The sequence below is a fragment of the Molossus molossus genome, unplaced genomic scaffold (genome assembly GCF_014108415.1).
Source record: "Molossus molossus isolate mMolMol1 unplaced genomic scaffold, mMolMol1.p scaffold_m16_p_12, whole genome shotgun sequence".
Classification (NCBI taxonomy): Eukaryota; Metazoa; Chordata; class Mammalia; order Chiroptera; family Molossidae; genus Molossus; species Molossus molossus.
In genome coordinates, this window is record NW_023425347.1 from 93464669 (window position 1) to 93478980 (window position 14312).

At 50.1% G+C, this 14312-nt stretch overlaps 1 protein-coding gene across 1 annotated transcript; it reads right to left on the reverse strand.

Annotated features, from left to right (window-relative positions):
- Positions 1–2173: 2173 nt before the first annotated feature.
- On the reverse strand, positions 2174–5499 carry ACTL8 (actin like 8). The gene is made up of 2 exons (XM_036256834.1): positions 5152–5499; positions 2174–2917 (listed from the first exon to the last, which is right to left on the reverse strand). The coding sequence occupies exons 1-2, from the start codon at positions 5497–5499 to the stop codon at positions 2174–2176; spliced, it is 1092 nt and encodes a 363-aa protein (XP_036112727.1).
- Positions 5500–14312: the final 8813 nt, after the last annotated feature.

Genomic DNA, 14312 nt, shown 5'->3' on the forward strand with positions numbered 1-14312 from the left:
GTGACATCTCATATTTCAATAGCACTTGCTAGTTTTCTTTTTTTTTTTTTTTCTTAAAGAATAGTTTATTGATCTTTAGAGAAAGAGGAAGGGAGAAGGAGAGAGAGAGAGAAGCATTGATGTGAGAGCAAAGTGTTGACTGGCTGCCCCCTGCTCACCCCTATCTGGGATCAAGCCCACAACCCAGGCTTGTGCCCTGATCAAGAATCAACCCGCCTACCTTTCGGTGCACAGGACATCACCCAACCAACCGGGCCACACCAGCCAGAGCGAGCACTTTCTAGTTTTCAAAATGACTTCTCATCCCTCATCTTAGCTCATCCTCAACCCCAAGTCTCTGAGGAAAAGAAGATTTACTCCTTAATTTTTACCTAATAGACTCAGAGATTAAGCTCCTTGCCCAACTTAGCAAATGACAGGGCCAGCCTCTACCTCAAGTGTGATCCCAAGGCCCTGGGGCCTGTGCCAGTCTGGTTCCGAGCTATTTCACTAAAGAGGCATCGTTCTAGGCCCCCAATTCTTTCCCTGTGGGCCACTGATGGCTCACGTTTGGGGACAGATTTGTGGCCCAGAAAATATAGTTCACACGTCAAAGATAAAGTGAACGGCCATACCACCCTGAACACGCCCCATCTCATCTGATCTTGGAAAGATCAAGTGAGCTGGACTCTGGCCTCCAAATCCCTCCTCCTGTCCCTGCAACATCGGGGTTCTCTGGGCCTCACTCCTCTGCCCACCGTTACTCTATTCCAGTTCCTAACACTGAGCCAAGAGCCCCTTTTAGAAGCAACCGTGTAACACCGTGGTTGAGGCCCAGACTGGACTTGAACCCCACTTTCACCACTTACCAGAAAAAAGATTTGTTAAATAAATAGCCAGAGCTCCTTTCTCTGTCTTAGTCAGCGTTAGCAACGCAGCTGCTGTAACAAGCAACCCCCACAGCCCAGTGGCTGAACAGAGTAGACTCTTCCTCGTGTCCCGGTGCAGTGTAGGTTGGGAAGGGGCTCTGTCTCACCAGTCACACAGGCTCCTTCCTTCTGCAGCTCTACGTTCCCTCCGCCATGGGATCCTCTGAACCCCGCAGGCCAATAGGACTGTTGTCAGGGTCAGGCACACACGAACTGGCCAGCACGGATGGCGCGGTCACGCGGCCCTACCCAGCTGCCAGGGAACCGGGAAGTGTAACCGCACAGTGTGCCGAGGAAGGGCGGGGGGCACACTCCCCGACAGCCCGCAGTGGTCTCCATCGCGGTCCACCCCATCGAGAGCGGGCATCCTTCCAACCCCCAGGTCACAGGACCTCGCTCCATCTTATTTCTTTTATTCTTCGTCATCGCAAACACAGTTCCTTATTTATGCCCAGGTCCCCACAGCAGACGGTCATCTCCTTGAAACCAGAGACCTCGTGCAACTCTCAGCTCCAAGTCCCCAGTGCCCAGCACAGCACACAGCAGGCTCCCCACTGCTTACCAGACATTCCACGAGTAGGATGAGTGGAGAGAAAGACCGTGGCAGAGAAAGACCAAGACCAGAGACTCCAGACCCTCCCCCGTTCTGCTCAGTCATACCATGTCCACAGGCCCGAGTCCCTCCACAGGACCTGGCCCCACCCTGGCTCTCACATGCTCACACTCCCTAGGTCTCCCCAGGGACTGCCCACACTGCCCCATTCAGCACAGAAGTCAGGCTGATTCCAAACAAGCGGTTTATTTGCATATATGTAAAACAAGACCCTGCCGTGGGAGAAGGGACTCCTCCCTGGCCAGAGTGGAAATGACCAAAAACTTCAGCTCCCCCCTGCCTCCCTCTCCTTCTCCCCTACTCCAAATTAATTCTCTCTTGCCCCAGCTAAAACCTACTCAACCAAAAGAATGGACCTCCCGAGGGAGATGTCAATGAACATTAAGTGGCTATTAGGCATAGGAATGCAGCCGGCCGCTCCCATGCTAATAACAGACCAGCCTGGAAAAACTGGCCCCTGGAGGGTTTCTTGAGATGACACCCTGTCCTCCCACAGGTTGGAGCCCACTCTTGAAACAAGATAAAACCCCAGAACTTAAAAAATCCCCATGAGCTAAGAAGCCCAATGCCAGCTACTCACCGCCCCCCGCCCAGACCCTTCCACTGAAATTAATCCACCCGTGCCCATCTGGTAAGAGCCCGGTCACAGCCCCTATCTCTCGTTATATTCCGCCTTGGTCATCCACTCAGACTTGTAAGTAGACAGATGAGCCACAACAGATGCTCCCAGCCAGACACTAAAGTTTCTCCTGGAACCTACCCACACGGTGGCGTTGGGGCAGGCGGATTGGTCGGTGACCAACTCTGTGTGCAGGCGTTTGGTGAAGCCCGGGTAGAGGGTGTTCCCCCCGCTGGCTATCACGTGTGCGATGAGCTGGGGCTGCAGGGCGGCTTCGCAGGTGTTGATGGAACCCACCACAGCCTGGGCGATGCTGGGCCCCTGCTGGTTGAACACCCCGGGGCTGAAGAACATCTCGGGGGCCAGCCGCTGCATGGGGGTGAGCTCCACACAGGTGCCGTCGGGGAGCAGGTAGGTGTTCCTCTCGTCGGAGCCGCTCGGCAGGCTCCGGTGGAAGTCCAGTGCCTCCCCCAGATTCTGCGGCACGTAGCATTTGCTCATCTGAATGGTGTCAACCGTTTCCAGCTGGTACAGCTTGTTCGGGTGGCCGTCTTCCTTGAAGAGGCTCTTGGTGAGATAGGCCGAGAGATCCTGGCCCGCAAACTCCAGCGTCTTCCCGCTGGGCTGCAAGGGGCGGCCCAGCACGAAGGGCTGCACTCGGGTCAGGCCGGAGCCAGAATCGACCACCACGCCCGTCAGGAGGCCAGAAGCATACAGGGACATCTCCAGCTGGTCAGCCAGGAGTAGAGACGGGACATCCAGTAACTCAAACATAATCTGCAAGAGGGGAGAACACAGACACACGAGGTAGTTTGCTCGAACTAAGGGCCCTGATCCACTTCTGTTTAGGCAGCACCATGCCAGGCCCAGACCTCAAATCCGAAGCTCCTGCTGTGACACGGAGGCAGGGGCTCTGGAGGAGCAGACAGAGGCACATTCGCCCTCAGAGCTTGTTTGATAATGGCCTTTCGGCAGACCTTTGGGTGGAGGGGTGGGACAAGCCACTGGGCTGCAAGAAATGGGGCCGAGATACCGGTAGTGTGAGCACTGGGGGCCATCGGGGGGGCCGCAGCCACGGGACCCTGTTGGCTCTGTTGGCCTGAGAGATGAAACAGCCTAAACTGTTTCTTCAGAGGAGAGGAGAGGAGGTTAGAAGAGAAGCAAGCACAGCATGGCCCGACACGCCTCCCAGGAAGTGAGGGGGTAAAGAAACCCCCTCGCCTCCTGGCAGGTGAAGACATCACTGTTGTCTTTTTAATAAAAACTTTCCAAACATCAAGCCAAGACGTTAGGGTTTGGCAAAGTCCTGAGGCTGATTTTCTCCCCCTGTCCATCATCCCCTCGATCTCTGCAGAGCACCTGCACATCTCCCCAGCACCCCAGCTCTGGGACACCCCCACGTTTCTGATGCGATGATGCAGAAAGGCTCTAACAGGCCACTTCCCCACCTCTCCGGCCCCACAGCCCCATCTTCTCTCCATTGCCATGATCAGAATATTGCCCCCACCCCACCACCCACTTTCCAAATAGAAGCCAAGTTCCTCTCTTCCAAGTAGAAAATCACACGTGAGCCCCTCACCTAAAATTCTTCGGTCCCTCCAATTCATCTAAAGCAGGGGCTGGGCAGTGTTCTCTGTAAAGGGCTAGCAGTCAGGGCCTCTGGGTGCAGCAGGTAAAAACACAGGATGCCCCATCAAACTTGAATTTCAACAGACACTAATAAAGCCCCGTGCAATACTGGGGCATACCGGGTTACACTAAAACATTCGTCACTGTGTATCTGGAGTTCCACTCTAACTCAGCATCATGAATTGTTTTTTTATCCTCACCTGAGGACATTTTTCCATTTTTGTTCAGGTAGAGTGGGAGGGAGAGAAAGGGAGAGAGAGAGAGAGAAACATCGACATGAAAGGGACACATCGAGTGGCTGCCACCCGCACGACCAACCGGGACCAGGGACAAACTGCAACCGAGGTACGCGCCCTTAGGGGGTACCAAACCTGGGTCTCTCTAGACCACAGGCTGATGCTCTAACCGCTGAACCAAACTGGCCAGGGCACATCATGCATTTTTATCCAGCAAACCTACAATGGTAAATATTTTATGTGCTCCACAGTCTCTGATGCAGCTACTCAACTTCACTGCCGTTGTAGTCAAAGTAGCCATCAATGATATGTGAATGACTGGGCGTGGCCATGTTCCAATAAAACTTTATTTATCAAAACACATGCTGGGCCCTGGCTGGTTTGTTTCAGCAGTTAGAGTGTTGATCCTAAGACTGAAGGATTGTAGGTTCGATCCCCAGGCCCCACTGGGCAGCTAATTGATGTGTCTCTCTCACATCGATGTTTCTCTCTGTCTCTCCCTCTCTCCCTTCCACTCTGCCTAAAAAAAAGAAAAAAGAAAAAAAGAAAATCAATAGAAAAATATCCTCTGGTGAAAATTAACAACAATAAAAAAATTTTTTAAAAAGATGCTGAGCCAGATTTGGCCCAGCTCTGGCCCCTGCCGACCTCACCTTTTTTTCTCCTCTTACCACTCTCCCCTGTGCTGGGCTCCAGCCTCACTAGCTGAACTCTCCTCCTCCGAGAAGCCCTCCCTGATCACCCGATCCTCGATCCTTGATCCTCGCTGGTCAACTATCATCCCACTTCACTGTGTTTCCAGAACTGATCACTGCCTGGGATTCTTTTGTGTTAAGTATTCATGGTCAAGCCCCCCCGGATAAGGTAAGCTCTTTGAGGGCCAGAATCTCATCTGTGAACATGACCGAATGGCCTGCGTGTCCCAGTCAAGCCCTTTGCAGGGCATCTCCCCTGCTGTGTCTCTACCTGTGGGAGGAGCCTCTGTCAGGCCCTTGTGCCAACGCCGGGCACACGTGAGGCACTCGGGGAACATTCTTGGAGCAAATGACTAAGAAAGAAGACCGACATCCTGATGGCCAATCCCGTCCGAACACAGAGTGCCGGCTGTCCCCGCTTCTGGAGAGGGTAGCCCCAAGAAGGCCTTACCTCCAGGGTCTTCTTTCGGTCCGCAGGCTCCCTCAGGGGGGACTCTGTGATCAGCACGGGGGTGTCCTTGTGCTTCTGTCTGAATCTCTCCAGGACGAAGGACCAGATGAGCTCCACACCCTCCCAGTTGAGGACACGGCCACGCTGGACGGGGTAGCTGAAGGTGTCAGGATGGAAAATGTCGATGCCGAGGCCCAGGCGCCGCTGGGCGGAGCTGGGGCCGGGGTTCTCCCTGCAGGGCAGGTAGTTCACGATGCTCCGGAAGACCAGCTGGGGCTCGTTCCAGCCCGAGAAGCCAGTCTTCACGTAGCCAGAGCCGTGGTCGATGACGATGGTCCTCTCGGTCATGGCGGAGGCACAGGGGCAGATGGGAGGGCTCTTCTGAACTGGGCTCCTCGAGGGCGTCGGGCAAACGAGGGTCACCTGCGGAGGGAAAAGATGGGTTCTCTGTAAACCCATCCCGGCCACTGTGGGCTGCTTCCCACTCTGCACCCAGAATCAAACCTCAGGCTCCCCGAAGCCTGTCTACTCCCCCTTCCAAGCCCTTGCACAAGCCGTCACCTGAGCCTGGGCTGTTCTTCCCATCCCAGACTCCCCGTCCTCCTACGAGGCCCACACAACGGCCTGTCGGAGAACACTTGTCTATGACACCAGGTGGGCACTTCCGCTCCAGAAGAGCAGAGATTGGGCCCTGATACGTTTTGCAGATTCGGCAAGATGTCTGTCACCCAGGGAGTACTTGGTGGTGGCAAGCTGCCCGATTCGAGGACACCAAGAACACTGAGCATCACCCTCAGGGGCCACCGCCCTCAACAGTAACAGCGTTGAAGCAACAGCAGCTGGGGCCGCAGGAATCACGACCACGCCGATGACAACGAAGCTACAGCAACCATTTCTGAAGCCCACCCCGGTCGCTAGTATGAGGAGGAACATCTACATTAGGGTGAACTATGGGAAACGCCATTTACATCACCCCAAGCGTGGTCAAGTACCAGCAATTCCGGATGTTCTGAGCTGATGCTCAGTTAATCCTCCCCGCAACCTCTAAAGCAGGTACCATCATTGCCCTCGCTTTACAGCTGGGGAATCCGAGTGGCTCGAGTTACTTCCCCAGAGCTGAGAGTTGGCCCCAAACCAGACTCCGGAGGCCACGCTGCGCACGGGGCGCGGCATGAGAAGACGCAGGGCGTGAGTGTGCGACACGGGGCGTGAGTGTGCGCTGAGCAGCTCACTTGTGCGGGGGAGGCTGTGAGCGAGGCATCGGATACACTGTGGTCAGTTTCCTCGTCCGTAACGTGAGCAGAGTAACAAACTCCTGCTGAAAGAGCAGGTGTGGACATTCCCTGACTTCCGGGCTTACTGGAAACAACGGCATCGGTGACATAGCCCCACGGAGACGTCGGATGGTCTGTGCCAAGTGCAAAAACAAAGAGACGGAGGAAGAACGGTCTTTGCAGCCACTGGTAGGAACAACGGGATATCCATATGCACCCCCCACCCCAAAACACAGAACTTTAAGGTATGGAATACCTCACACCCTATAAATAATTAAGTCGAAATGAGCCATTTGTAAAACCTAAAACTATAAACCTTTTAAAAAAAAAAAGTACAGGAGAAAAATCATTATAACCTTAGGTAAGGTAAAGTTTTCTCAGATGTAACATCAGTAGCCTGATACATAAGAGAACTGGTGGATTGGAGTTCATTCCACTGGAGACCTTTCTGCTCTTCAAAAGACACTGTTAGGAGAAGGAAATGAACCACAGATGAGGAGAAAATATGTACAAATCACATATCTGATAAAGAACTTGTATCCAAAAAACCTAAAGAACTCACAGAACCCAATCGTAAGAAAAACAATTCCGTGTTTTAAATGGGCAAAGGATTTAAACACCAGAAAAGAAGACATGGGAGGGCAACACACGAGGAGGTGCTTGACATCATCGGCACTTAGGAACATGAACGTTAAAACTGCAACGAGAGACTTCCGGTCACGATGGCGGGCAGGTAAACGCGGTATCGCGTCCTCCCACAACCACATCAAAGTTACAACTAAACTACAGAACAACCATCATTCAAAACCGCCTGAATCAAGCTGAATGGCAGTCCTACAACTACGGAATTAAATCAGCAGCCACATCCAGACTGGTAGGAGGGGCGGCGGCACGAGGGGCAGAGGCGGATGGGCTGGTCCCACACCCACGTGTGGCGGATAAAAATCAGGAGGCTCCCGCAGCTGGGAAGGTCCTTCCTGAGGATTGAGGGGTCCCCATCCCACACCAGGTGCCCCGTTCAGGGTTCCAGTGCGAGGAAGAGAATCCCCATCACTTCTGACTGGAAAAACCAGCGGAAACTGAGGCTCAGGGAGGCTGAGGCGGCTGGAGCCCCAGGCAGCTCCTTAAAGGGCCCGCGCACGGACTTATCGGACTCTCTCCCTCTAAGCTTGGAGGGGAGGCAGCTCGAAGGGCGCCAGAGACATACAGGGAAGAACTGAGCTGTTTGGCACTGGAGCGAGGGCTGGAGAGGGGGCTTTCTCGGGGACAAACGTGCTGTCAGAGGCCTTTGTTCCTTTGGTGAGCCCTTCCCTGGGGCGGCAGACACCCGCCATATCCTGAACTCCAGCAACCTGGCTCACACTGGTGGCCCCGCCCTGCTGACTCCCTGAGGCCCCGCCCCGCCCCACCCAACTTTCAAGCCCACCCAACTTTCAAGCCCACCCAAGCTGTTGCCACTTGCTTAACCATAGGATTGGCACAAATTCATTGCTAGACTGACAAACCTCAAAGGGAAAGGGGTTGGGGGGGGTGGGAAGAAATGAACCAAAGAAGTTATATGTATAACCAATGGACACAGACAAATAGTGTGGGAAAAGGTGGGAGGGGGGCGGGAGTGGGGAGGAGGGGGTCAATGGGGGAAAAATGTGGAACATCTGTAATACATTTTACATCCAACAATAAAGATTTGAAAAAAAAAATAAAATTAAATAAATAAAGAAAGAAGAAAATAAGATTTAAAAAAAAAAAAAAAAACTGCAACGAGAACACAACCAACACCCATGAGAAAGGCCGGAGCTCAAGACCGACCGTACCACGTGCGGATGGGGGGTGTGGGGGGGGACTGGACTGCACACAATGGGGACATGCAGGGGCACAGACACTTTGGAAACAGTTTGGCAGCTTCTCGGAAAGTTAAACACACCCCTGCCACACAACCCAGCTTCTCCACGCTAAGGTATTTACCCAAGAAAAATGAAAACTTATGTCCACACAAAAGCCTTTATGTGCACGTTCATAGTAGCTTTATTCATAATCACCCAAAACTAGAAAGAACCTAAAAATGCTTCGACTGGGGAACGGATGAACAAATCTCCACTCAGTGAAATTACACTTCGGCAATAAGAAACGACCGAAGGACCAATAATGTGAGTAAATCTCCATGCATCAAACTGAGCAGAAGCAGCCGGTCTCAAAGGCCGCAGACTGCATGATCCGTGCATGGGCCGTTCTGGAAAAGGCACAACTCTAAGGACAGAAAACAGATCGGTGGTCGCAGCAGCAGCAGGCGGGGAGGGGGCTGACCCTGGGGTCAAGGCAGAATGTGGGGGTGCTGTCAGAACTCTGCTATATCCTGCTTGTCAAAACTCTCACAACCACACATGAACAGGAGCGGCTTTTACGCCAAGTAGAGGAATTTTAAAGGGAAAACCCAGGAGGTGTAGGGGCAAATGGAAGGTTTATGAAATCTCCCCGTGGAATTCAAACTGCCACATGGACAGCGGACTCAGTGCTACGGACGCAGGTGGGTGTCCCCGGTTAGAGAGACATCCAGTCCTGGGTGGTTTGGCTCAGCAGTTAGGGCGTCGGCCTGCAGACCGAAGGGTCGCAGGTTCGATTTCCAGTCAAGGGCACGTACCCGGGTTGCAAGTTTGATCCCTGGCCCCCACTGGGGTCATGCAGGAGGCAACCAATCAATGTCTCTCTCTCTCTCTCTTTCTTCCTCCCTCCTCCCTTCCACTCTATCTAAAAATCAGTGGAAAGTTATCCTCAGGAGAGGATTAACAAAAATAAAAAGAGAGAGACCTCCAGGGAGGCCATTCGGCGGGAAGGCCACATTCCCAGGCTGTCATTTTGCCAGCTACCTGCTCTGCCTCAGTTTCTGGACAGCAGTTGCCTCTGCCCGTCACTGTGGGGCATGACAGCCACTGCCTGGCCCTGGCCAGTGGCTCCCCTCTGTCACCCGCCTTGGGGCAGTGGTCAGGCCATCACTGCCTTGCATCAGCTCTGACATCCGACGGAGGAGAGCAAGCGGGAGGCGGGAGACGGAGCCGAGACGCCCATCTCCCCCTCGCCCTCTGGCAGGCTGAGCGACACGTTCCTTGCACCGCGTCACCCAGAGTGAGGGGGAGCCGGGTGCTGGATGACATTCCAGGAAGCGGGCTCTGCATCGACTTCTCTGTACCACAAGAGCAGGGTGACTGATCAATGCCTCCTCGGCTCTGGCATCTGGAACTGCGGGAGATGCCGGCAGGGTGACGCCCACTATGGACGTCGATCAGGATGTTCACAGACGGGGACTCCAGGGTGGTGGACCAACTGACCCAGCCTGGGAGCATGAGGGCGGGAGGCTGGGGCCACCCCTCCCCGGGACCAGGATTGCAGCAAGGAAGTCAGAATGGCCCCAAGGAGCCAGGTCCCAGGACAGAGATGAAATCTACATACGCGAAGCATCGTTCCTGGCCATCCATTTCACAAATCCCTGCCGCACACCCACTGTGCTCTATTTAGACGGATATGGTTCCTGCCCTCCAGGGCTTACAGTCTACTGAGAAAGACCATCAGTAAGGACCAGGTCACATGTATCATGCCAGGGGGCATTAGTGCAATGAAGAAAAATAAAGTCTGGTTCAAGGGACAAGGAGCATAAGAGGCAGAGATGCACGGGGCAGTCAGAAAAGGCCTCTCTAGAAGGTAACATGAGCAGAGAACAAAATGAAGTGAGAGCATAAGGCATATGATTACCTGAAAAAGCTTCCCGTGCCAAAGGAATAGCAAGTGCAAAGGCCCTGAGGAAGAAATGGCTAGCAGTGTTCCAGGAACGGGCAGGAGGCCAGGATGGCAGGAGGTGTAGGGGTGGGGGAGGGGACTGAAGAGTCAGATGAGCCTCGCAGACCTTTGTATCCTGCTTAGTGATGTGGGAAGCCGCTCGGGGTTTGAACAGAACGGCATCGTCTCACTTGACTTGTTAACAAGGATCAGCTAGGCCAATATGAAAAATAAACAGTCGAGGGCAAGAGGAGAAGCAGGCGATGGAAAAGCCATACAAGCTGGTGGTGGCCTTCAGTAAGGCGGTGGCATGAGAAGGTGAGACGTGGTCGGGTCTGCATCTATTTAGCAAAGACGTACTCTGAAGGGTGAGACCAGGAGAAGGAAGGAAGGAAGACGCCCAGATGTTGGGCCTGAAAAGCGAGAAGAATGGAGGACGCGTACTGAGATGGAGAAGACGACAGAAGGAGCAGATTTGGGGTAGGGAGGAAATCGGGAACTTTATTTTGGACATGATAACAGTTTAGGTGCATATTAGACGCACACGAAGATGTCTGAAGGCAGCGTTTATAGATGTCTGACCTGGAAATATAATTGAGAGCCGCTAAATGGATGGAATTGCAAGTGACGGGGATGGGTGCAATCCGGAAGGGACTCAGTGTGGACGCAGACTGCCGCCTGCGGGCATTCGGTCTGGAGGCTGGCCCGAGAAGGAATCAGTAAGGAGGAGAAGGACCGGCCAGGGAGGTAGGCGGGAAACCGGAGAGAGTCGTGTCTAGAGGCCAAACAGATAAGGTATTTCAAGAAGAGAGAAAGGGGCCCTGGCCAGTGTAGCTCAGTTGGTTACAGCATCATCCCATATACCAAAAGGTCATGGGTTCGATTCCTACTCGGTCAGGATGTGTACAGAAGGCAACTAATTGATGTTCTCTCTTGCATCGATGTCTCTCTCTCTCTCTCTCCCTTCCACTCTCTAAAAATCAATAGGCAAGGATTTTTTAAAACGTTCAAAAATGTTTTAAAAAAGAAGAAGAAGAAAGAAAGAAATCAAACATGCTGCGAATTTACGATGGGAGACAAAGGACCATGCGTTGGATTTGGCAGCACAGAAGTCCCCAGTAGCCTCTCCAAACCTGGCCCCTCCTCCTCAAAAGCACTGTAGTTACAGAACAAACAACGTAAGGAAGAGCTCAAAAGTAAAGGACCCGGCCCCCAACACAATGTATGTTTTCTGATCCTGGGTCAGGAAAAAAAAAAATTTATCAGAAAGAATAATATTTATCCAATAGGTTAATTAAAGCGGAATACTAAAAAAAATCTTCAAATAATCTGAAACATGGTAGGAAAGATGGAGCAGAGAAACATAAGAAGAAATGGGAAAATAGCCAACCATATCCACAGTCACATTAAGATAAAATGTCCCAAGACACACCCACTGAGAGACAGAGATTGTCAGACTGAAATAACAACAGAAAGACCTAACCATGGGCTGTCTCCAAGAAACCCGCTTTAAATTAAAGGAGAAAGATTGGTTCAGAGTAAAAGGAGGGGGAAGATAAACAATGCAAAAATGAATCAAATGAAAGCTTGAGTAGCAATCCTGGTATGAGACAAAGTAGACCCCAGAACAAGGACTGTGACCACAGGCAAGACAGATACTGTATAATGACAACAGGGTGAATTACCAAAAGGACAGAACAGTCTAAATACGTATGCATCTAACAACAGATATTCAAAACCCTTTCTGCAAAGAGAAATAGATATCTCCACCAATCTACTCATAGTCTTCAATTCCTTTTTCAGAAATCGACAGAAGTAGTAAACAAGTCCTGTTGGTTGTTCAGAAATTTCATATCGTTACCAATTTTCTAACTGATATTTATGAACACTTCATCAAACAACATCAGAATCCATACTCGTTCCAAAAACGCTTAGAAAGATAGGCCACATTATAAGCCACAAAACAAATCCAGACAAATTTAGAACTGAAATCATATAAAGCATGTTCTCTGAACATAAAGAAAAACTACAAAATCAAAAGCAGAATGATATCTGGGACATCCCAAAATATTTGGAGATTAACGCAAGTCTAAATAGCACATGGGTCAAATAAAAAAAGAAAGGGAAATAATTTGAACTGAACAAAAATAAAAATACAACCTGTCAAAATTTGTGAGGTGCAGCTAAAGCAGTGCTCTGAGGGAATTTATAGCATTAAATGTTTGCATTAGAAAAAGAAGAAAGGTTTCAAGTCAATAATCTAAACTTCCGCCTTAAGAAAGTAGGAAAAGAACATGTTAAACCCAAATCAAGCAGAAGCTGAAAATTATAAAGAACAAAATAAATGAAGCTGGAAACAGGAAAGCAACAGAGAAAAGTCAATAAAACCAAAAGCTGGGTCTTTGAAAAGATCAATAAGTTGATAAACCTCTAGGCATACTAAGAAAAAAAGAGACAAGGCACAAAGGATTGATTTCAGAAATGAGTTAACATTCCTTTCACTCTACAGACATAAAAAGAATAACAACAAAATATTATGAACAACTTTTTGCCTATCAATTTGACAACTTAGGTAAAATGGACAAATTCCTTCAAAGACAATGTCACTCAAGAAGAAATGTATAACCTGAATAGCTCTATAACTATGAAAAGAGATTGAATTTTTAGTGAAAAACGTTCCAACATGCCCAGCAGGTGTGGCTCAGTGACTGAGCATCCACCCATGCACCACGAGGTCACCGGTTCAATTCCCAGTCAGGGCACATGCCCAGGTTGTGGGCCCGGCCCCCAGTGGGGGGGCATGCAGGAGGTGGCCAATCAATGTTCTCTCTCATCGATATTTCTATCTCTCTCTAGAAATCAATAAAAAAAATTTTTTTAATTATTTTTTTCCTTATTGATTTTTAGAGAGAGAGGAAGGAAGCGGTAGAGAGATATGGAAACATCAATGAGAAAGAATATAGATTGGCCGCCTCCTGCATGCCCCCCACTGGGGATTTGGCCCACAACCTGGACATGTGCCCTGACTGGGAATCAAACCCGCGACCTCCTGGTGCATGGGTCGATGCTCAGCCACTGAGCCACACTAGCCGGGCAAGAAAAAAATAATTAAAAAAAAACAAAAACCTTCCAACAAAGAAAACTTCAGGCCCAAATAGCTTCATTGGTAAAGTCTACCAAATATCTAAAGAAGAAATGATACTGACAGTACACAGTCTCTTCCAAAAATCAGAAGAGGAGGGGACACATCCCAACTCATTCTGTGAGAGCAGCACGACCTTGATACCAAAGTCAAAGGCATTACCGAGAAAGAAAACTATGAACCAAAATCTCTCATGAACATAGATATAAAAAATCCTCAATAAAATAATAGCAAACTCAGCAATATATAAAAAGGACAGCCCTGGCCAGTGTGGCTCAGTTGGTTGGAGCATCATCCTGTACACCAAAAGGTTGAGGGTTCAATTCCTGGTCAGGGAACATACCCAGCTTGCAGATTTGATCCCCGGTCAGGCCATGTACAGGAGGCAACTGATTGATGTTTCTCTCTCACATCAATGTTTCTCTCTCTCTCTTTCTCTCTAAAATCAATAAGCATGTCCTCAGCTGAGGATTTTTTTTTTTTTTAAGGATAAAACACATCAACTAAGTGGGACTTATCCAAGAAATGTAAGTCTGGCTCAACATTTTTAAATCAATGTAATTCAAAACCGCATAACCATCTCAACAGATGCAAAGAAAGCACTGGACATAATTCAATGTGTATTTACAATAAAAATTCTCAATAACTAGGAATAAAAGGGAATTTTCTTAACCTGATAAAGAGCATCTACAAAAACCCACAGATAAGATCATCCTTATGGTGAAGGACTGAAAGCTCTCCCCCTAAGATTAGGAACAAGGTAAGGAAGTCACCTCTCTACTCCTATCGACAATTAACTGGAAGTCCTAGCCAATTCAATAAGGCAAGAAAAAGAAATAAAAGGCATAGAAATTGTCAAGGAAGACACAAAATCATTCCTACTTGCAGAAGGGACCACTGTCCATATAGAGAATTCTAAAGACCCTACAAAAAGGCCCTGGAACTAATAAATGAGTTTGGCCAACTCACATGACACA